General features: G+C 41.4%; 2 protein-coding genes across 5 annotated transcripts in view; both read left to right on the top strand.

The window, feature by feature from the left end:
• The first annotated feature begins 1,454 nt into the window (after positions 1-1,454).
• Positions 1,455-16,011, top strand: LOC311256348 (high affinity cationic amino acid transporter 1-like). Of its 2 annotated transcripts, none has more exons than XM_084351326.1 (12): positions 1,455-1,592; positions 7,679-8,076; positions 8,155-8,313; positions 8,412-8,583; positions 8,687-8,820; positions 8,907-9,129; positions 11,158-11,294; positions 11,525-11,627; positions 12,321-12,526; positions 12,656-12,807; positions 13,141-13,249; positions 13,348-16,011. In XM_084351326.1, the coding sequence occupies exons 2-12, from the start codon at positions 7,707-7,709 to the stop codon at positions 13,512-13,514; spliced, it is 1,932 nt and encodes a 643-aa protein (XP_084207452.1). In that variant the 5' UTR covers positions 1,455-1,592; positions 7,679-7,706; the 3' UTR covers positions 13,515-16,011. The 2 variants fall into 2 exon arrangements, with proteins under 2 accessions (XP_084207452.1, XP_084207451.1); XM_084351325.1 differs by lacking the exon at positions 11,158-11,294 and adding an exon at positions 10,667-10,806.
• Positions 16,012-17,029: 1,018 nt separating this feature from the next.
• mtus2b (microtubule associated tumor suppressor candidate 2b) overlaps positions 17,030-21,582 on the top strand; it is a 28,328-nt gene continuing 23,775 nt past the window's right edge. For 2 of the 3 annotated variants that reach the window (XM_084351182.1, XM_084351181.1), the window contains exon 1: positions 17,031-17,276. The gene's annotated coding sequence lies outside the window, so the exon portion shown is untranslated. Of the gene's footprint in view, positions 17,277-21,582 lie in introns of all 3 variants that reach the window. The other variant, XM_084351183.1, reaches the window with a different exon arrangement.

Genomic DNA, 21,582 nt, shown 5'->3' with positions numbered 1-21,582 from the left:
GAATGGAGCGTAACGGCTTTGTTTCCCTCCTGAGACTTTTGCAACTTCACAAGCAAGATGTGACAGATTGTTTGTACCGTAACAATGAAAGGAAGGAAGACCGGCAGGGGAAGATGTCAACATAAACATTGTGATATTGAGCCAAATTTCATATCAAATGTACGATATGGAACTTCTGCTGCAGGAGGGTTCTCTATCAAAACAAAACAAAAGACATGCAAAGTGTTGTTTCTGGAGGGCTGGCTGAGCGGGTGGCGTAGCTTCTGATCAGCTAAGCCTGCTAGAGAGGAGGCATAAACACCCAGAGTCACGTCAGATTCTGCTCTGATCTGGAATAGTTTACAGAGGAGGACAGCTCACTTTTGGATTTATCTTCACTCCTGTTTATCAACCTGACTGCAGCCGCGATCCATGGAGGTGACCTCCATTAGCGGGGTGACATCCAATGGGAATATCTCGGCTAGCGCAGACGCCAAAACAGTTTTCTGCCCATTGATTATGTGCAGTGGCGTTTTCCCCGCTGGAGGACTGTAATATAAAACCTCCATGGATCAAAAAACTCATAATAGAAAGAGTCATAATCAACCTAGTTTGCAGTTTGAGGTGTCTTCTATAATGGCGGTCTTTGGGGAAAATGCTTTTTGGGTCAAAGAGGAATTTTCCCCTGCAATCACGCGAGTGGCCACTGGGCCAGATTAGAAGCAAGGCTGTGCGGCGCTGTCCTATCTAGGTTTTATTAAAATCTATGAACCTTACTGAGAGAAGAGGGGAAAGAAGAGAGACAACCAGAGTCCCTGGTGAGTGCTGAATTCACTGAAGGTTGACCTGAATTTAGACACACAAAAACACACTCTAATGTTAGCTTGTAGCTAATGTGCAGTAAAGTAATCTGGCTGTCTGTGTGCAGATAAACACTGCAGGAGTAATGCAAATGAACACAGATGATCCTGTAGTCAGATTGGTGAACACACCATTGCTGATGAACATCACATGTTCTCAGACGAGGTGATGTTTTAAGTTTTAGTCATATTTTTTTAGTCTCCTTCGCAGACTTCTCAATCCTAGAAGTCAGGGCAGGCAACCAAATGAAACGCACCGTTACCTTGAGTGAACTTGTGGATTTCTCTGGTTTGACCATTGTTGGAAACATTTGGGATAATGTCGGTACACAACTCAACAAATATCTAACAAAGGTCTGGTAGTTTTTAGACATTTTTAATGCAGAATCCCTATATATTTATTTAACAAAGGACTACATGGTATGTTTTTCTGTTTCTCATCACCATCCAGGATGGCTCAGATTTCCTCACTAGGCGCTGAAAGGGCTTTTGCTTGTAAAGAGCGCCATCTAGTGGTTGCAGGTGATCTCTGCAGAAAGGCTGCCCATTTACAATCGTTTTTTTCTTCAGTAATCGGGTGGAGCAACAGCTGGGCGGGTTTCACACTGTCCGTCCGTTTGTGAGTGTGTGTCCTTCCCACATGTCAGGACTTCCAGGCTGATGAAAGCGATCCATGCGACTATTGTCAGGATCTGAGTTCCACTACTGAAGAGAGGCAGCGGCTTTTTTGTGTTTGGCGTCTTCTTAAAGAAGGTAAGAAAGTTTAATAGTTTGACTTTTTCCGTCAAATTAAGTTGTTTCCAAGCAAATGTCGCCTTTCTAAGACTGTGGAGTTGTGTTGAAGAGGGGGGAGGAGGAGGAGAGCAACAGCGTGGCTGCTTTAGAGCCGTCTGAGGGGAGGCAGTGCACACATGGGCAGAGAGGAGGAAGAGCCATCCGGCTGATGCAATGTAACCTGAGGGCTACTGCTACAGCAAGACTTTAAAGCAGCTGTGTGCGGCGCAGAAGTCTTCACTAGTCGCGATACATCATTTAAAAAGTGAATCAGAAGTAGTTTTGTGTGGATGTGTTACAGTTTGAAAAGCTCCAGCTGTGAGCACGAGGAGAAACATTCCCTTTTATAGCGCTGAATGACTTAAGGAGCGTCACTCCAGCGCGCGTGTGTGTTTGTAGGCGTGTGTGTGTGTGTGTGTGTGTGTGTGTGTGTGTGTGTGTGTGAACTCGTATGAACCTATCCTGTAAATAAACGTAACACATTCTTGCACATTTTTCATCAATATTATTAATTATTACGACCTAAACGTTAATGTGTGTACATAATGAAGACTTTGATTAAACATGTTTTACTCCCTTAATCTGCTACTATGTGAAGCTATTAGTGTTACCTACATTTGGTATTGAATTACTCAAAATTAGGGATGTTAATGATTAATTGATTAATCGCCGTTGGCCGATTAAAATGTCTTAATCGACAATCGGACAAGGCACAGATACATCAAAAAGTATTGTACAATAACAGATTACAGATGCTTGCTTTCAAATACATCCAACTAAAACATAAAACACTGGTATGAGAAATGTTTTTAATTGAAATACAAGTAATTTGACTTATAAAAAATTAAAAAAAGACAATTTCCACAAACTGATATCACATTTTAGCCATACAGTTGCCTCAGTACTGGTTGGATTTTGTTGCAAGTTGTTGAAAAGTTACAGAGGGAAGCTCCGCGATTAAAATGAAGTTATTATTTTTGTGTTATTTAATTTAAAATTCAAGTAACTTTATGTTTACTACTTATGTTTTACTTATAGCTCCTAATGTAACCGACTCTGATTTTGTCCTCATGTGCAACAATATTAGAATACGGATCATTTCAGACTGAAGAGACCCATTTTATTACATTCACCAAGGAGGTTATGTTTTCATCCGTGTCCTGTGTGGTGGGTTAGTTTGTTGGTTTGTCAGCAGGATTACACAAAAACTACTGAACAGATTTCCACAAAACTTGGATGAAGGGTGGTTCTCGGTCCAGAATAGTGCCCATGAACTTTTGGTGCAGATACAGGAATTTTTCTCTTGTGAGATAGGGTATTTTTGGAGCTTTTCATTCATTTCTCAGGGAATAACGCATGGATCAAACTTTATGGTCCTTGCAATGCACAAAATTGCAATATTCATCCAAAGCTAATAAAAGGCTCCAGAGGTCTGAGTTAGTCAAATCAAACGGTTTCCAAAGTCATTGTGTTTTAGTATGTATATGTATATAGTACTATATCCCTTCTAACGGCTACTGTACATATATCTCAGAAAGGAAATACAAAGACAATTCCCTAAATACACAACATTTCCTGAAACAGACGAAGAAACACTATTTAATCCAAGAAACTAGTGCCACTATAAAAAGCTGACCAGACTAAAACGTGCACTATAAACATCCTGTGCTATACCAACAGCTGATATTTGAGTCTGATGAAAAATTTCACACCATAGGCGCCATTACCGCATCCAGTGTGAGAATGACGCACAGTGTTCGTCAAAGGAAACACATCGAATTGATACTGGCTAGGTATGTAAATGAAGCCCGAAGGAGCAGCCATCCTGTCATGGGTTTATCACACTTGCAGAACTGAATTGTGGAAGAAACTGTGGATTTTTAGCTTTTTTTCAGATTTTAAATTACATCAAACACTTTGGCTATTGACCCTTTTAACCCAGAAACATTGACACGGGGGAAATGCTGCAAAAAAAGGGGGGTATTTTTTAAAATATCTGTTAAACATTTGAAAATAGTTTGTACACGGTTGTTAAGCGTCCAGAGTGTCACCTGTGGAGTGTGCAAACACTGTGTTAGTTTGTTGATGTATTAGAAACCGGTAATGGTCGCTGTTTATCTGCTGCTCCAGCTGAAAATTGCTTCAAAAATATGCAAATTAATTCAAACAAGCATTGACGCATTTTTAAACACACAGTGCGATCACCTGCCAAATAAATGTGAATTTGTACATTTAGAAATAATATTTTGGAGCAGTATTCCAGACACTGTGCCGGCCAGTAACACTTATCTCAGACAGATGACTGTTCCTGCAAAGCAGGGACACCTTAACTGTTAGCACACTCATACACAGGTGTTTGAAGATAATGTAATCACATGTGTTTTGGGGATGATAGTTGCAGTGTAGATGCTGTATTGAGTGTCACCGTCACAGATTAGAAACTATGAGGAAGGAACATAAAGTAAACAGTGAATCAGGTTGAAGCAGGCAAGGTCATGTCAGCTGAGCTCCAACACACTGGAGGACTGTTTTTGACACTGCACCTGGCTTTAAACTAGAGTGTCAACGTCTCACAATTCAGGTCATGGATGATACTATTATTGGCTGTACTGGGTGTAGCCCTGTACTGTAGATACACATGCACATACTGAGTAACAACTTGAATATGACAGTATTGTATTGTAAGGACTGAAGTAGATACTTTGTGCTAATGTTTATCTGACCAAAGGGCAGGATATACTTCTCCTAGTTGGCCACTACAGTATCGATCTGTAGTTCATCCGTCAATGATTATTAAAATAATGATGAGCAGTCGCAGTATTAGTGAAATATTGAGACTCAAAGATGCAACATGCATGTAATGTGTTCATTGTACACTCTTCATCATATGTAATTGTACAAAAGCGGATATGTGTCCTTGCAGAGTCGAGGTGGGCGATCTGACGATTCTAGATTGTGGATGACTTTGTCCAAAATGTATTTTACTTTTTTTTTTGAAGATAGTTTGGAACATTTCAACAACTACCCAAGAGTCTTGCAGTTACAGAGAACAATACAAGTCTTGAATAATGGAAGAGCATGACTTGAACCCATCTGTTTGTTGGTTGGTTTGTCAGATGGTTTACATGAAAACTACTGGACAGATTTCCTTGAAACTTGGATGGAGGATGGGTCTCGGCCCAGAGTAGACCCCATCAACTTGTATTATATTATTATGTTTTATTGACTTAGGCTTGATTGAATTAAATGGGTCTGGGTGGAGGTATGCGCTCTACTGAGTGCCAATCTAGTTTTCCTGTTTTCTTTCACAAGGGCAGGAAACATTATGTGTTTGTTTGTAACTTACTTTGATGCTGCCGTCTGCAAAAGCAAGGCTCAGAAAATGGTGAAAGCTGTTTTTGCCTTTCAATTGTTGTTGTTGTTGTTGTTCAGTGCTGTCCTTCGTAGCTTTTGTGCTACAAGGTCAATGTGGCCCTTGAGGTGTCACTAAGGCCTAAATCCCTGGAAAGGATAGTTAGTTTTGCTTGTGTGAGCTGCCTGTTTTACGATCGCCCTCACATGGCACTGTTTACTCCGTCCCGTGTTACACCACAAGGGCAGGTGGGCTTTTTGTAGTGCTGCTAAATACCCTTCACACGTGGAGTGGGAGCTGAGTGGTGCCTGAATTGGCTCTCTGCTGTCGTCTTCTTTTAAATTCATGCAGGGAAAATTGTAATTAAAGGCAGTCTGCAGCTCTTCTCAAAGCCGTGTCAGAGAAATGTCAAATTGCACACTCAAATCCTTGGATAATGTGTTTTTCCCACACACAGGTGGGTCTGCAGGTGTCCGTCAGCTGTAGGTAATAGATCTAACATTTGCAGCATCATTTAAATTCAGACTGCACAGTGCACAGACATGCAGGTCCAGTTTGAAGGCTTGACTAAGCTTAAATTAACTATACTTTAAGTGTACGATGTTGTCTTTAACATTAATTTATGTGGAGATAATCAATGGAAATGGAAAGCTTTCTTTGATGTCCTATTGTGACCCAGAAGTGGTTCTCCATGAGTACAAACAATCACAGCGTCGCAACATAAAAGGTGTTTGAAGGAGAAAAAGTATTTTCCCTGAGGCCAAATACTGAAGAGCATGTGACTGACTGCTATTCCAAATTCACCCACGTGTTCGCAGTGTGTCAACAGCAGGTGTTGAGTCTGATGATTGGCTGAGAAGAGGGCAGGGTCCTATCCTGCCCACCCTGTTTATAGCTCAGCCGCTGCACGTCACATCTCGTGTGTGCTACAGTAAACCTCTGCGGTGAGTTCTGGACTGCTGGCTGCTGTCGCCCGTTTTGCCCGGGCTGCCATGTCACAAATGTTCCAGGTTGCGTAACATGCAAAGTCATATTGTTCTTATGCTTAAACTCTGTTCACATTTTTGAATATTGTGAGAAGCGCGCATTGGTTTACAGATGCAGTTTTCCCTTTTGCCTTTCAGCTGTATGTACATTCACCAGGATTGTTGTGGCTTCTGAATGTCTAATCAAACTGTTGTCCCAACGAAACATCATGACCTAGACAGACGAGATAAAACCAGTCAGCTTGGACTTCGGGCTCTTGTTGTCCTTGAATCTTGTCTTCTTGATAATGTTTCATATGAAGGTCCTCATGGTAGAGTAATACATCCTTTATAAGATGCTTTTTAACATTATGTGTTAGACTGTAAGACATTTATAAACACTTACAGATTTCTTAAGAACCTTAATAAGCGTTGGTGCTGTTTATTATTGCACCATTAGTCTTGAGGTAAAAAGTGGCAAGAGGCTAGCTGGTTAGCATGCTAACTTCTCTTCACCACAATACATAGGTGTCTTTGACATGACATTAAAACTATTATTAAATAAGATTCTGTTGATAACTTGTCTTAATAACTATTCTTAATAAGAATCTTGAAAGGACTATAAGGGGCCATAATAGGATATTAGGATTTGGCAGTTGCGGTTTGTAAACACAACATTCAAGGTTGGCACGTCCCCCCCTGGTTCAAAGTGACCAGAGGAGCACCTGCCATAGCCAACTCTTGGATGCCTGTTTATGATCTAGCAATCTGAATGTGCACACTGTTATTGGCTGGGGGCTACACACCCACTGGCCAATAGCTGACACCCAGAAATGTCCTGAACACAGCAGAATAAGAACATGGAGGCGGAGGGCAGGGTCTCTGCAGATACAGACACCGTCACACTCTTCTATTGGGTCATAAATGATGATTGAGAGATTATTTTTGTAAGAGTTTATTCATTGTTTCTTTATTTTTTTTGTTTTGTTTCTTTTTTATTCAAGTCTTTTTATTATGTATAAAACAATGATTTCTGCTGTAACAACCGGGTCGTATTTTTCTAGCCGTCTTGTATTCATGACTTGACTATAATGAGTCGAGCCTGCTGTGGGGAACATGGCTGTCGTCACAGCTGCTCAGAGTTTCTCGAGCCCAGAGACCATGTCATGTGTCACTGTTCTATTTGTGAGCTTGACACCTGAATGGTTTGTACACTAAGAGGCGTCTGCATCACGTGTCAAAGCAGCACTTGTAAACGTCTCTCTCAGCTCTATTCATCTGAAGCTGAGTGGAAATTAGTGTTGGGCTGCGGTCTGGAGGAAGTAGTCGAGTGGATTTATTAACTGTCTGTATCAGTGAAGACAGAAGATCCTGTTTGTTGTGTTGTGAAAGTGAGTACTTGTCTGCTTTGTTGGGCAGATCTATATCAGTCCCGTCTGTGCTGTTTTAAGAAGAAGCTTCGAAATTGGATCTGGGATTGTTAGTAAATGATACCCTGCCGAATATTTGAACTGTGCGGCTGTTATGTAATGACTGGCAGCATCATGGTTTTTGCTCACCTTTTTCCTGTTTTGCCATTGTCTTTTACTGCTGACGTTGTAATAATGATTATTACATTATAATACGTGTTTATAGTATCCGAAGACAGTATCCGAGACTAGAATGGCACCATACTTTTTTGTTCTTCTTCTTTGTCTCACAAATGCATAGTAATTTCAGCGCTCTGCCCTGTCTTGTTTTGTCAACAGGTGAATCATCTTCTGCAGAGCAGATAGGATGATTCTGGCTACATTAAAAGGCGTTGGGAAGCAGCTCCTGCGTGTGAAGGTCGTAAACTGTAACGCAGAGGATTCACACTTCTCTCGATGCCTCAACACGTTCGACCTGGTGGCGCTGGGCGTGGGCAGTACGCTGGGTGCTGGAGTGTACGTGCTGGCCGGCGCTGTTGCCCGGGAAAGCTCTGGACCTGCCATCGTCCTCTCCTTCCTCATCGCTGCCATCGCCTCAGTCCTGGCTGGTCTATGCTACGCCGAGTTCGGAGCCCGCGTGCCCAAAACTGGCTCAGCTTACCTCTATAGCTACGTAACGGTTGGAGAACTCTGGGCCTTCATCACTGGCTGGAACCTCATCCTGGCTTACGTCATTGGTGAGACTCTAAATAAGGAAGGAAATGAGTTATACGCCAAATATCGATCAGTTTACAATAATGCTTTCCTCTGCACAGGAACTTCGAGTGTGGCCAGAGCATGGAGCGCAACCTTCGACGAGCTGATTGGACGGCACATTGAGGAATTCTGCAGGCGATACATGAGCATGAACGCTCCGGGTGTCCTGGCCGAGTATCCAGACATATTTGCTGTCTTCATCATACTCACTCTGACAGGTGAGGAGCAGCTCAGAGACATCTCCCTTGTGTTTTATCGCATTTTTCCCCCCCTCTTTTTTTAACTCATAGGCTTTCATCTTTGTAACTGCTTGCAGGACTGCTTGCATTCGGAGTGAAGGAGTCAGCCTTGGTAAATAAAGTATTCACCTGCATCAACGTACTGGTGCTGCTGTTTGTGATCATCTCTGGCTTGGTCAAAGGAGACCGAAAAAACTGGAGCTTGAACCCTGAAGAAATCCTCAACGCCACCAGCAACTCAAGCCTGAAGTGGGTGAAATGAAGGGCTCTTTCCTAAAATATATCATCTGCATAATGACATGCCAGAGTTGTGTTTCAAATAAGCACGGGTTTCTCTTCCTTTTACTCCCAGTGTGTCCAATCTGTTACCATCACAAGGAAGTCTTGGTAAGGGCGGCTTCATGCCTTTTGGCTGGACTGGAGTCCTGTCTGGTGCTGCCACCTGCTTTTATGCCTTTGTAGGGTTTGACTGCATTGCCACTACAGGTGAGAGGGAATACATTCAACTGATAATCATCACACATGACCCCCCCACCCGCTCTCTCACCTCGACTGTTATGTTTCCTCCTCAGGAGAAGAAGTGAAAAACCCTCAGAGGGCCATTCCTGTCGGGATCGTGGCCTCGCTCCTCATCTGTTTCGTGGCGTACTTCGGTGTGTCCGCAGCGCTCACTGTTATGATGCCCTTCTACCTGCTGGACAAGAACAGCCCCCTGCCGGTGGCCTTTACATATGTGGGCTGGGATGGAGCCACTTACGCAGTGGCCATTGGCTCTTTATGTGCCTTGTCGACCAGGTAAGAGGCTCTCCTGCTGCCTCTCAGCAAGAGCAGTCGTAGATAACTTTGAAACGTTTGCATGCTTTTTTTTCGGAATGAATAATTCATGTCCAGTACAGTGAATATAGAATGTAATCATATTCTCTTCTGTTTAGTTCAGTGTTTATGATGAACTAGTCGTGATATTAAAAATACTCCACTCACTTGTCTAATACTGATGTTACTTAACTTACTTAAAGGTGCCCAGTGAAGTGTTTACATCCGGTGTTACTCAGTGGGTTTGCACCATTTCCACACCGATGTACGTGGAGGCTGCGTACCATTTCAAAGGCGTCTCATCTGCTCATGCCACGCTGAATTCACTGTATTCGGCTGAACTCAACCACATTGTCCAAACAAACACAACAAATCGAGCCAGATTGATAAGACAGAGAACTGATTAATGTTATTTAGGCTGAACGTCACCGTCCATGCTGGCAATTATTTGTCAGCTAAGAAAGATACCATGGCTTTTGCCTTGTAGGCCAACATTGTTTGTTTTGTCAGCTGACAGTTAAATGGGTGTTGCTGCTGGCTGGCAGACCGCACACATTTCAACATTTTTCCCTGCCCTTGCTGTTGCGTGTTAAGGCAATGCACCAGTGCCTTAAAATGGAGCGGACCCACTGAAACACTTTTTGCGTGTACACTTGAAGTCTAACATTAATTTCCTCAAGACTTTTGCAAAGCAGATTTTGCTTGAGCAGTACAGCCATCTGTAGCTCAGTGGAACCGGGATACAAATCATGTCACATACATGCAATGACTAGTGGTCAAAAACCCAGCATATGTGTTGTGTATATATTGTTTTATGGCAGATTAATAAGTTAATTTGCTTTTATAGTTATATAGTGATTTACACAACTTTTAATAGTCTACGCTAATTTGCAGTACTTTAACTCAGACAGTGCTTGAAGTGGGAAAAAAATGGTGCCTGTACTCAGATTTGGAGTGGATTTGAAATTTGCTGATGCTCAACATTAGCTCACCTCAACAGCCCATTCTGTTGGGAGTGGTACAGTTTCTCATCTTACCTCATTTCTATCATCTAATCTGAACAAAATTTCACATAATTTTCTCAGAAATTCTAAATTAAAAAACATTCTCCTGGTCATTAACCTGTCATAAAGGATTTTTTATATGACATGATATATGATACACTTGAGGATATCATGATTCTTAAGTTATAATATCTTATCTCTATCTAAAAACTGAACAGCAAAATCTTTTTTAAAAACCCAATTCCAAAGTCTCAGTTTGTTCCAGTGTCCTTTGAAGTGTGACCAGATTAGGACTTTCATCAAACATTCAATAAGACGTGTCTAATGTATGAGCCCTCCTAATTTGGTATATAATTGTGAGATAGGATGGTTTTAATAGTTTGGGCCCTTTAAAAATCCAACAATATTTTAGATAGTTCTGTGCTTTCAATTTTGTGCCAACAGTCTTTTATTAAGTTTTCTAACTGTGTGCATTCACGTGCACGGCATGCTTTGTTTTCTCTCTCCCATACTAGTTTACTAGGCTCCATGTTCCCAATGCCCAGAGTGATCTGGGCCATGGCAGAAGATGGCCTGCTCTTCAAATGTTTGGCTAAAATCAGCCCACGAACCAAAACCCCTCTAATAGCTACAGTAACATCAGGTGTTGTGGCAGGTGAGCTCACAGTCTAAACCTACTAACTGCTCGGGGTTCCTATCAGGACCCTACAAGACGCTCCTGGTGCACACGGCCTCAACACAAGCCATCAGCCAAAATCCAGACTGGACATACAGTATAAAGATAGTTTTGAAAATGTTATTTTTATTTTTTAATGACAAGTCCAAAGCTGACACACCCTAAGCAGAGCATATTGAGTTGTTTATCAGGATTTCGGGCTGAGAATGGCTGCAGTTCAGGCCTTGTGTGAAACCGGACTCTCAAACTTTATTTCAAGTTAAAAATCTTTGCCTCCTCCTCCTCCTCCTCCTCCTCCTCCTCCTTCTTCTTCCTTCATCCTCGGCTTAGTCTCCTTGGCTCCATGTTTCCACTTCCACGCATTATCTATGCTATGGCTCGCGATGGTCTGCTCTTCTCGTTTCTGGCACGTGTCAGCGAGAGGAAGACGCCCATCATCTCCACCTTTGTGGCAGGGCTTTTGTCTGGTAGGTAGCTGAGATGAAGCCCAAAGCAACAGTGCCCTGTAGTGGAAGGAGGATGGTGGCAAAATTACCTGAAGCTGTAAATAGTTGGAGCTGTACCGTAATAGTAAAATGGTAGATTTTGTATGAATTATCTTAAAGTACAATACTGTGGTGAATGTACTTTGTGCATTTTTAACCTGTTAGGTCAGTCTGAGTTGACTCTGTGTATCCCTCTCCTGTGTGTCCTGCAGCTGTGATGGCTTTCCTGTTTGACTTGAAGGACCTGGTTGACCTCATGTCCATCGGCACTTTGCTGGCCTACACCCTGGTGGCTGCCTGTGTGTTGGTCCTCAGGTAGTCCTTATCTTGCATCTTTATGTATCCAGTCGGAGGCTGACGGTACGCGAGGAGATTACCAGACTGAGTTACATCTTTAACTAGGAATAACGTCCCTGATTCAATGCTAGTCAGACCAGTCAGTCCAGATTTGTGAGCAACTTTTTCAGACACTCACACCCTCACTTTCCATTTCATGCTCGATGATCTGAGCTGCCTCGATGATATCAAACATGTAGTCTTTAAACCACTGAGAGTAGCCACTGAGAGTTTGTCAAGTAATTTAGAAGGTCCTACCATACTAGACCCACTGACCGACAGCCCAAAATCTGTCATTTTAATCGAAGGTAGGGGTGCGTTTCATTTGGTCTCCTGTCTCTGTAACTTCTGGAGAACATCAGATGATACATCAGTATGTGAGGGAGGAAGTAGACAAACGTCACTAGATGTAACGTGGATAAAATTGAATACATTACCTCACTGTGATCCCACGCTGCTTCACAACCTCATCAAACTAGGTCTTTTGTTTTCATTATCATGATAAGGAGACTCCTCGTGGAAATTACTGTCCATTTAATGCATATTAGATTACAGTGATGAATCATCCTAATCATTTGTACTATGTTAATTTAACATCTGTTAAAGCCTTCATTATGTAAGTAAAAGCAGTAAATAGCAGTTTCTAAGTGTGGTGTGTGTTGCTGTCTGAAGGTACCAGCCTGAAGTCCCCAGCATGGCCTATGAGATGGCCAACACTCAGGATGAAACTGAAGTGGGTGAATCTTACAACGAGGGGAACATCAACATGTTACCGCAGCCAGAGGACCGCTTCACCATCAGGAATCTACTGAACCCTTCAAACACAGAGCCGTCCCCTCTGTCTGGGTTTGCTGTCAACATCTGCACCAGTATACTTGGTGAGTCTCTCACACACACACACGAACACACACAACGTCCAGACGAAACTGAATAGAAGATTTACCTGGTTACAGACGCAGAACTTCCTCTGATGACCTCTCTGTACGGTCTTTATTTCTTCCCTGCAGGTGTTTTGGTGTGCGTCTTCTGTATTGTAGCTGTTCAAGGAGGGTGGGCGCCCTGGTCACTGTCAGTTCTCAGCGTTATCTTGGTGGTTTGCCTGATTCTCACCTTCATTGTGTGGAGACAGCCGCAGAGCAAGGCCAAGCTTGCCTTCAAGGTAGAGTGTGTTCTTTCACCAGAGAGTTTTCTCACACTTTTTCAGTCTGACGTACATTATGACATCAGAATGTGATAAGATTGTTGTGTGAATCACTCTCCACATCTCATTTGTGCACTTGAAGGTTTAACAATAAGCCCAGTTTTATTGCAGGGCAACTACTGTAACATGAGTGCAGTAAAATACAATTAACAGAGCAAACATCAGCAAGCAAGCAGAGGAAAGGGAATTTTTTTTCAGACCTAAACTGCTAAACGACTACAAATTGATTGTATCTTTTCTCAGTAAATAGGTTTGTAATGTCATTACTTTTGACATATTCTCTCCTCACAGGTTCCCCTGCTGCCTTTTCTCCCAGTCACTAGTTTGTTTATCAACGTCTACCTGATGATGCAGCTCGACAGAGGAACATGGTTGCGCTTCTGCATCTGGATGGTTATAGGTACTTTTGGCCTACAACATTAAATATTATCTCTTCTGTACTTGTGTTTTGGAAAGGAATTAATGTCTTTTGCCACAATGTTTCTACACCATTTGTAGGTTTCATTATCTACTTCGGCTATGGTATTCGCAACAGCACAGAGGGCGGGTCTGACCGCTACACGCCAGCCTGCGAAATAAAGGGAGAGCCCATGGCAGAGAAGAAAGCCTTCTTACACAACGCACAAAGCGCCACCGGAGACGACGACGACGACGAAGACTCCTGAAGCGGGAGGTTAACTAATCTTTTTCTGCCTATTAAACATCGACACGTGTTAAATTCTTTGGAATAGCTGCAAATCTGGGAGACATATGGAGACATTAATGCACTCTTCCAACCAGAGTGATGAGTAGTTTACAAAATCTGGACAAAAATGCAAGATAATTTGTCCGTTTGATATTTTTAAAGACTAAATGAATAAGCTGAAAACCAAGACTTTATTTATTTTTTATTTTTTTGCATTTTGATATGACTAAACACAACTCACTCTGTGGACAGCAGCCAAAGCAAAGTTTTTTTAACAAAGTTTTATTGAGACATAATAGAGCAATTTTTAAAATGTATTTAAATTTTATAAATCCACAGTATTCGGTATCAGACTGATGATCCCATTCATTTTTTTCTGTAGTAACTTAATTGAACTTTTTCAGCGTTTGTTACTGCAAGGTCATTTCTAGTTTGAAATGACCTGTTTTTATATGTTGGCTGTTTACAGAAAAGATTTGAATTACAAAAATCATTTTAATAAATACATGAGGATCATCTTTTCTTTTATTTTGGCATGTGTTTGGCAGATGTCCTGGTAAATGCTACTCACTCGTCACAGTGCCGGCTTCTGTGTCCAAATCCAACGAGAGATTATTCTTAAATCCACATATCTTTATTTCAAACCTTAATTAATTGCATGCATTAATAATCTGCAAATAATACCTCTAAGACCCAGCTGAGAATGTCACTGTATCACTCGGTGCTCCTTTTGTGTTGCAAGGTAACCTCAAAGGTACAACTTTGTCTGTAGGTATTTTGCTCCTGAGAAGTTAAACTGTGTCGCAAGCACAATTTTGTTCGCGGTTTTTACATGAGCAGTATGACTCGGAGAAATGCAACTCGGTGCTCTGAATAACCTGTAACATGACACTATGAGGAAGACAGGTGTGAAAGGTATGATGCTACGCAGATTTGTTTGCAATCAAAATAGACCAGTGTTGTCTCCATCGGAGAACGGCACCTTTGTAACCAGCAAAAGAAAAAAGCTGCTAATCACTTCAGAGGATGTATTTACAGTGCCTGTGACCCAAATGAATGTTACACCTTTCATGATTTTGCTTTATCACCAGCGAGATTTGTGAAATATATATATATATTGTCTGTATATAATTGCACATTTTGGATTTTTGGAAAAGGCTCTATGTGTAATCTGTAAGTGGACCATTTTCACTTTTTAGTTCACATACATCTGAACTCGATGAAGTACAATCAGTGATGCTGAACACAGACAGTCGCTGTGAACCTCTTCAAGCTGTAATATACGTCAGTGTCTCAGCCAGCCAGACATTATTAAATGATTATATAAATTAACACTGATTGTGAGTGCGTGCAGATTCCCAGGGCAGCTAAAATCTGAATGCGACGCATCGAGGTATGCTTGTTCACTAAAGAATGAAAATGCCACAAGGTCCCTTTTTTAAACGAACACTACGATGAAAGGTTTTGTTGTTTATGTTCCACTGAGAGAATCTATTGATGTAACCTGAAGCCAAATTCTGTACAATTTAATAGAATTGTGTGTCGAGAGATGTTGCTTTACTGCCAGAGTTGCTGTCGAAGTAGCATTAAAGTTGCCTTCGGATGTAAAGTACTCGTAGGCTTTGTAAATAAACACGGTACACGTAGCTTTGTTGCATTCTAAAGGAGCAGTTCACCCAAGAACACTCTCATTCTCTAATTTTTCGGTGAACTGTTCCTTTTCAGCTATCGGGGCAACATTGGGAGATACGACTGTGCTGCAGAAAGTTACTGTTTTCTGCCCAGTGACTTCTTTTGTAAATATGATGCATTAAAGCAGCTGGTGTTTATTAAATCTGGGCAATGTTTGAATTAGTGGGACATCGTGACTTTTGTTCCCTATCATAAACCAACCGGATCTTTGTTTTACAAACAACAGTTTCAAGCATTTTATGTCCTTTTTTTGTAAATAATTGTGATTTTTCTAAAGTTGCTGCCTTTTGTTACAACTTGTCTGTAACCCCACCACCCACTAACTTTAATCTGTAAAATCTTTTGTTTATGTAAAATAAATTACACTAATACAAACTGTGCTAAGTAGTATCGTAACAGTCAATAGATGTAATATATTTAAAGTAATCATGAGGTTTCACGGAGCCGACAGTGAATTCAGCCTTTTGTTACTGACGCTGTAGTTACATTTAAACTCAGGCTGCGAGGCTTCATCCACACTAATGAAACCACAAACAGTTTGAATTTTTGTCCCATACACTGTTTGTTTTATGTCAAATTTGCATGCTGCACTATTTTAAAAGTTTTTGTTATTTTAAAACTTTGTAAAGCTTGAAAAAAAGATTTAGACTTCGTAGTACTGCTAAGGTCTAAACAGTTTTCCAGTGTATCAGAGGGGTGAGGGTCAGCTGTTCAGCATGTGTTGTCTGGATGTTGGTTGTGGTTTGTATATTTTCTGCTGTAAATAAATGATGCTGAAAGTTGAAGCCACAGAGTTTGTCTCTGATTTTTGGAGAATTGAGGTCGGCACATCCCACCAGAGATGAGTGGTTTGAATGATAGAGATGATTTTATGTTTTATGTATATTTGTTTATGTCTTTTTTATTTATAAATCAGCAAAATATCTTTCTTTTTATATAAAATCAGACCAGTTTAGCTTTAGGGGTTACCTGATTACATATTTAAATATTGCAAATTTAAAATAAGGAAACTTTTTTTTCATGACAACCAACGCTCTGTTTTCCCATGAAAAGACTGTCAGACATACAGGAGGTCTAACAGAAGTGCTCTATTAATGATTTATGGATATTGGAAGATTTTATTCTTTTTATCAACACTGAAAATAGAAAATGAACATTTTGAGGAAATGCTTCTGCATTGCAAAGGTAAGTCCTGTACATCTGTCCTTTGTTCCAATGCTGATGTCGTTAAGGGCAATTTGATTTGTTCAACTGTAAAATATGTCTAATGTGTTTTATTCACACTGAAAATGTTGTGAAATGTTTAAAGAAAGAAAAAGAATAATTGTGGAACTTAAACATTTTTTGGGGGGTATAAATTACAAGATTTTCAATGTTTTATTCTGAAGTAATCCAAAAGTATTAGATTACATTTTTAGTAATCCAGTGGATAGCATTACTAATTACAAACATTGCCATTTAAATTCTATTCTGTAACTATTAAAAGCAATCTGACCTAACCCTAGTTACTACAACAACTGCTACTATTACTATGACGACTACTACTACTTCTACAACAACAACTACTACTATTACTATTACTACTACCTTAATTACTACTACTGCTGCTGCTGCTACTATTTCTCTTACTATTACTATTACTACTACTTCTATTACTACTGCTACTACTACTACTACAACTAATAATATTAATAATATATTAATGCACGTGACGTTTGTGCTGTTTGTGTTGTCACTTTAATGTGTTCACGGTCTGATGCCACTGTATGTGACTGTATGTAGCTCTAAATAATTGATGGAGGGAGAATAAATGCATGTGTTGGCCTGCAGGGGGCGACCTGAGCCCGTGTGGACAGGGGCGTGAGTCTCCTCTCCTCTCTCCTCCTTTCCTCTCCTCTCTCCTCTCCTCTCCTCCTCCCTGTTTTCCAGCGATGCTGCAGACTGTATCCTCTTCATCACGGCTCAACCTGGATGCTTCACCTCCTCCTGCCTCCTCTTCTTCTCTTCACTGTCGAGCTCCTCTCCGGCGGATTGCAGCTGAAACTAAACGGTAAGGAGCAGCGTGTCACAGCTGGGGACGGGGACTGTTTTCTGTCCCTCTCAATCTCAATCTCAGATCATCGGCGGTGGTAATTGGATTTATTGACACTGCTGCATCTGCTGGAGGGACTGCGGCTGAGCCTGGTGGTGGAGGTGTTTGTACTAACGATGTTGTTCTCAGGCCAGTGGCTCATTATGTCCGTAGTGCAAATCCTAATATAGCTGTTGCATAGTGGGTTTACAAAAGGTAACCTGACTGTAGGTGGACTCACCTCAGTGTGTGTGTGTGTGTGTGTGTGTGTGGGATCAGACCCTGGATTATGTCTTCTTTCACATTTATCTCAGATTTGTTTCTCCCTGTCTTTTCTAAAAGCAGCAACGCTTCCTCTTTCCTTCCTGTTTGTGGAACATGTGTGTAGATACACTTCATTTTTAGACACCATAGGCCTCAAATGAGGAACATGACCTGAATGCATGAACATCAGTTATAGTGAAGTGACAGGTTTCTGCCATCAGGGTGTCCACAGTTGTCCAGGAGGCCTGATTTGGTTACATTATGTAAGATGTGATATAGAGGTATGGAGGGCCATTGAGGCCTTAATTATCTGTGAAAGCTAAGGGAATAATTACACTAATTTAACGTGGTTGTTGTTATTTAATATTTGTGCACCTGTGTGTTAAATGTCTAAATTTTTATGTCACATTAATGTTTTTCCAGCACATATGTTGCTTCTGCACCTGGTGTGCCTTCACCTATAGAGGCACACACCTTTACTACTGTTCCTGTTTGCTTAAGTTACGACAACAAAGATCTTCTGTGAGCTTTGGTCGGTTACACAAAGAAGCCAGGGCCACTGAAGCATTAAAAACGGAGTGAGACCGATGCCTCCATTTTCATTCATCCTCAATATTTCATGAGGATTCCAGTTTAAGCATCAAGTGAAGCTTGGCGTGCAAGTAAAGGCCTTAATCTGTGCCCTGCTTCAGATGTGTGACCTGAAGGAGCTTCTGTTTCACTGAGATTAATGAATTGTTTGAACACACATACACTCGCGCAAGGATGCACATATTTCATATGAGGCCCAGATGAAGGTCTCGCCATCATGCTGCATATCAGGAGGCAGGTGGCGGGGTGAGATGCTGAACAAATGGGGGGATGGGGGAACATGCTCAGGGAAGCATGTTGTCGGGGCGAGCGTTCAAAATCATTTCCTCAATCTCCCTGTTGCCATGATGGTGTCGCCGCAGGAACATTATCAGCTGTTGCAGCAGCAGGAAAAGCAGGAGAGGAAAACAAGCATTGAACGTAAATTGAACAAAGGGATAGAAGTGATGGGGCGAGTGCAGGAATGAGCCCTCGCACACTGACAGCTTGCATATACAGTAAATCAGTATGTGCAGTGTGGGTGGAAACGGTGAATGAGGTGGTGAAGCTAAAGGAAGTGAAGAATATCACCTCGGGGTACCTACACTGCACTTTTCAGTCAGTTAGACGAGCAGCGTCAAGCTTTTTCTTGCCTGGACTGTGACGCTCAGCTCCCCAGAGAGGTTGAAATAAATTAAAATGTTTAATTATCTCCGTAATGCTTTTATTTCCTCCAGCCGGGGAGACTGTGATGCAGAAAATTATTAAATCCACAGTAAGAACATTGTGAGTTTAACTCATCAAAGTAGGGCAGGTAGGGTGGAAAAGCCGAAGGTGTCATTATTTTTAGGCTTCTGAAAGCGAGAAAGGTTGTGGCTCTGGGATTTGTTAAAGGTGCAGTTCGTAAAACTTGGTCAGCATGAATTATACTCCCAACAAACAGGGGCAGCACATCACCGGAGTAACTGCTAACTGCTGCTAACTGTATTCTGTTTATACATTCATGACTATAGCTACTGATAGCTTGTTAGTTCAGTTAGCTGTCCAGCTAGCTGAACTGCCAGAGGGGTATTGGTGTTTATACCGCAAGCACAGGTGCCTCGGACCACTGGGAGAAAGAGGTGTCGGGTCCAGGGGCTAGCTGGTTAGCATGATTACTCCAGTAGATCTCTCTTCAACACAAAACTGTTATTTCTTCACATTCTCTTGATCATTTTAGTCTGTTCTTACATATTGCAGCCTTAAGATGTATGTTTGCATCAGTTTGACCTTAATTTGTGTTTTTTCTCATTTGTCAGATTATTTCGATTGAAGTGGAGCCAGATATGTGAACTGTGAGCTGCCCTCCAGCTATTTATTGATATTTTATATCTTCCACACTCTTGAAGTACAAAAGCTCAACACCCAGTGAGCCATATCCATCATGTCACCCCTTTTCTGATGACTTTCATATATTGTACAGTGCTGTTGTTACTGTACACTGGGCTGCACTGCATTGATTTGTAGTTATAAATCAATTTAAGGGATGGAGACGCAATCACGGCTGCGGCAAAAACAAACAAACCTGTTACCAGATTGCAGTTTCTGTCCCGATAAAAGACTTAATTTATCCACTCTGTCATCTGGTCTTACTCTTCAGGTAACATGCTACATGTCAGAATTTCTTTTCAGAGCTTCATCGGTTGTTTGGTTACTCAGAGGGAGTTTATGTGGCTGAACATGACCATACAGCTCCATGAGAGTCCTGATAGGGAGGCAGGGGAGAGGCAGGTATGAGGGAAGCTGATTCATTGGTTTCTGCTCTGCAGTGCAGGTGCTGAGACAGCATTTAGTGTAGTGTGTTTGAGCCTCTAACAAACAAAATATTCTGTCTTTGGACCCTCTTTGTCTTTTTAAGTCTACTTCTAGAATTATAGAAGGAGGAAAACATACTGTAGTACATATGTTTTGCAACCAGTATTTTTTCTCATCTTTGTTCAAAAAATGCAGCAAAATGTATTATCACACAACAGCACAGTTTGATTTTCATAAGAAGGGAAATGAGATGCTGTTTCCTGCTGTGTAAGTGAATTTAGAGCATAAATGGGAAGCGTGGAGACGAGGCGGAGCAGTAGTCAGTCAGGTTTTACACTAATAGGCTGATGAATCTAACAAGGACAAACAGAGAATTAGCTCTGCTGTTCCCTCAAGCTCTTTAAAACTGGCTCTTCATTTGCTTTCGGAAGATAGCACTGCATACCACGAGTGAAATGTATTTTATTTCCCTGTGTTTGGCGACAAGTTTTTCCTCACTCGAATCGAGGGTCGAAGGACAGAGGGTGTCGTCTCTGTACAGATTGTAAAGCCCCCTGAGGCAGACTGATTTGTGAATTTGGGCTATACAAATAAAATTTGATTTGATTTGATTTGATTTGACTTGAAATGAGTAGGAAGGAAGAAAATCAACGCCCTTTCTTTTTGGAAGAAGCAACGAAGAAATACAGTGTATTTTTTTTTTGTTCACATGGAGGTTAATTTATGAGATCAGAGGAATTTGACAACCAGGGCTTTAATAATAGCAAACCTGTAGAGAGGTGGGAACTTAATGTGCAGGTGCTTTGTATGAAGGAATATCTGCCTCTGATCTGAGGCTCTGTTAAAGCTCCCTGTACTGTACAAGAGTCCACTCAGGAAATAGGTCAATTACAGACATGAGGACATGAAGGGAAACAGAAGCACTGGCTTCTTCCCATTCACAGTATCGGCCTCATCAGAGACCCTGAATGTCAGAACAAGTGAACACATCTGCTGACTGCTAATAATCGCTGGGTTATATTAGAATGATTTAATACAGGTCTTTTAATCAGTAACGAGCAGGTATGTGCACAAAAACCTTGCTTTCAATTTGACAGTCTGACGCTTGATAAGTTCCCCTATAATGATCTCAGCAGGGTAACTCAATCCCACATGCTCCTGACACATTTGTTCCTCTTGGAGTCAGTAAAGTTTTGTTCCCCGTGACCTCTGATGAGCAGAGATCACTTGATTTGGGGCTAATAGTGAATTGAGTTTGCAGAGGTTCTGACACGTCTTTAAATTACTATATAAAATGCAAATACACAGGGAGAACTCAGAGGCAGCCCGTCACATGTTTTTACATGTGACCACTCTAAATGTGAACCCATTCATAGCTAATGCAGGAGCAAACTGCCACCTGTTTGCACAGCATGCTGTCATTATGCCACAACCAGTGACGTGCTGTTATATTACTGTTTATTGTTCAGGGATTGGTGACGTTTCATGTATTTACAGTAGTATACCAGCAGTGAACTGAACAGCTGTTCATTGCAAATGAAAACATAAGGGCATGCAGAAAATTAGAGTTGCCGCAAGATAAAATTGTTTTTGTGAAGGTGCTTGTGTCCTGAGAGACTATCCACTGTGTCAAGGAGAAAATCTCAGTATTCTCAGT

Source organism: Pagrus pagrus (assembly GCF_965226575.1).
Source record: "Pagrus pagrus genome assembly, chromosome: 4".
NCBI classification, from domain to species: Eukaryota; Metazoa; Chordata; class Actinopteri; order Spariformes; family Sparidae; genus Pagrus; species Pagrus pagrus.
Note: the sequence above shows the minus strand (reverse complement) of the source record. Positions and strands in the feature narration are given on the sequence as shown.

Coding starts and splice junctions, on each gene's coding strand:
- LOC311256348 (XM_084351325.1), top strand. CDS start 7,707: ATGATTCTGGCTACATTAAAAGGCGTTGGGAAGCAGCTCCTGCGTGTG. Junction 8,314..8,411: donor CATCATACTCACTCTGACAG/GTGAGGAGCAGC, acceptor AACTGCTTGCAG/GACTGCTTGCATTCGGAGTG. Junction 8,821..8,906: donor TGACTGCATTGCCACTACAG/GTGAGAGGGAAT, acceptor TTTCCTCCTCAG/GAGAAGAAGTGAAAAACCCT.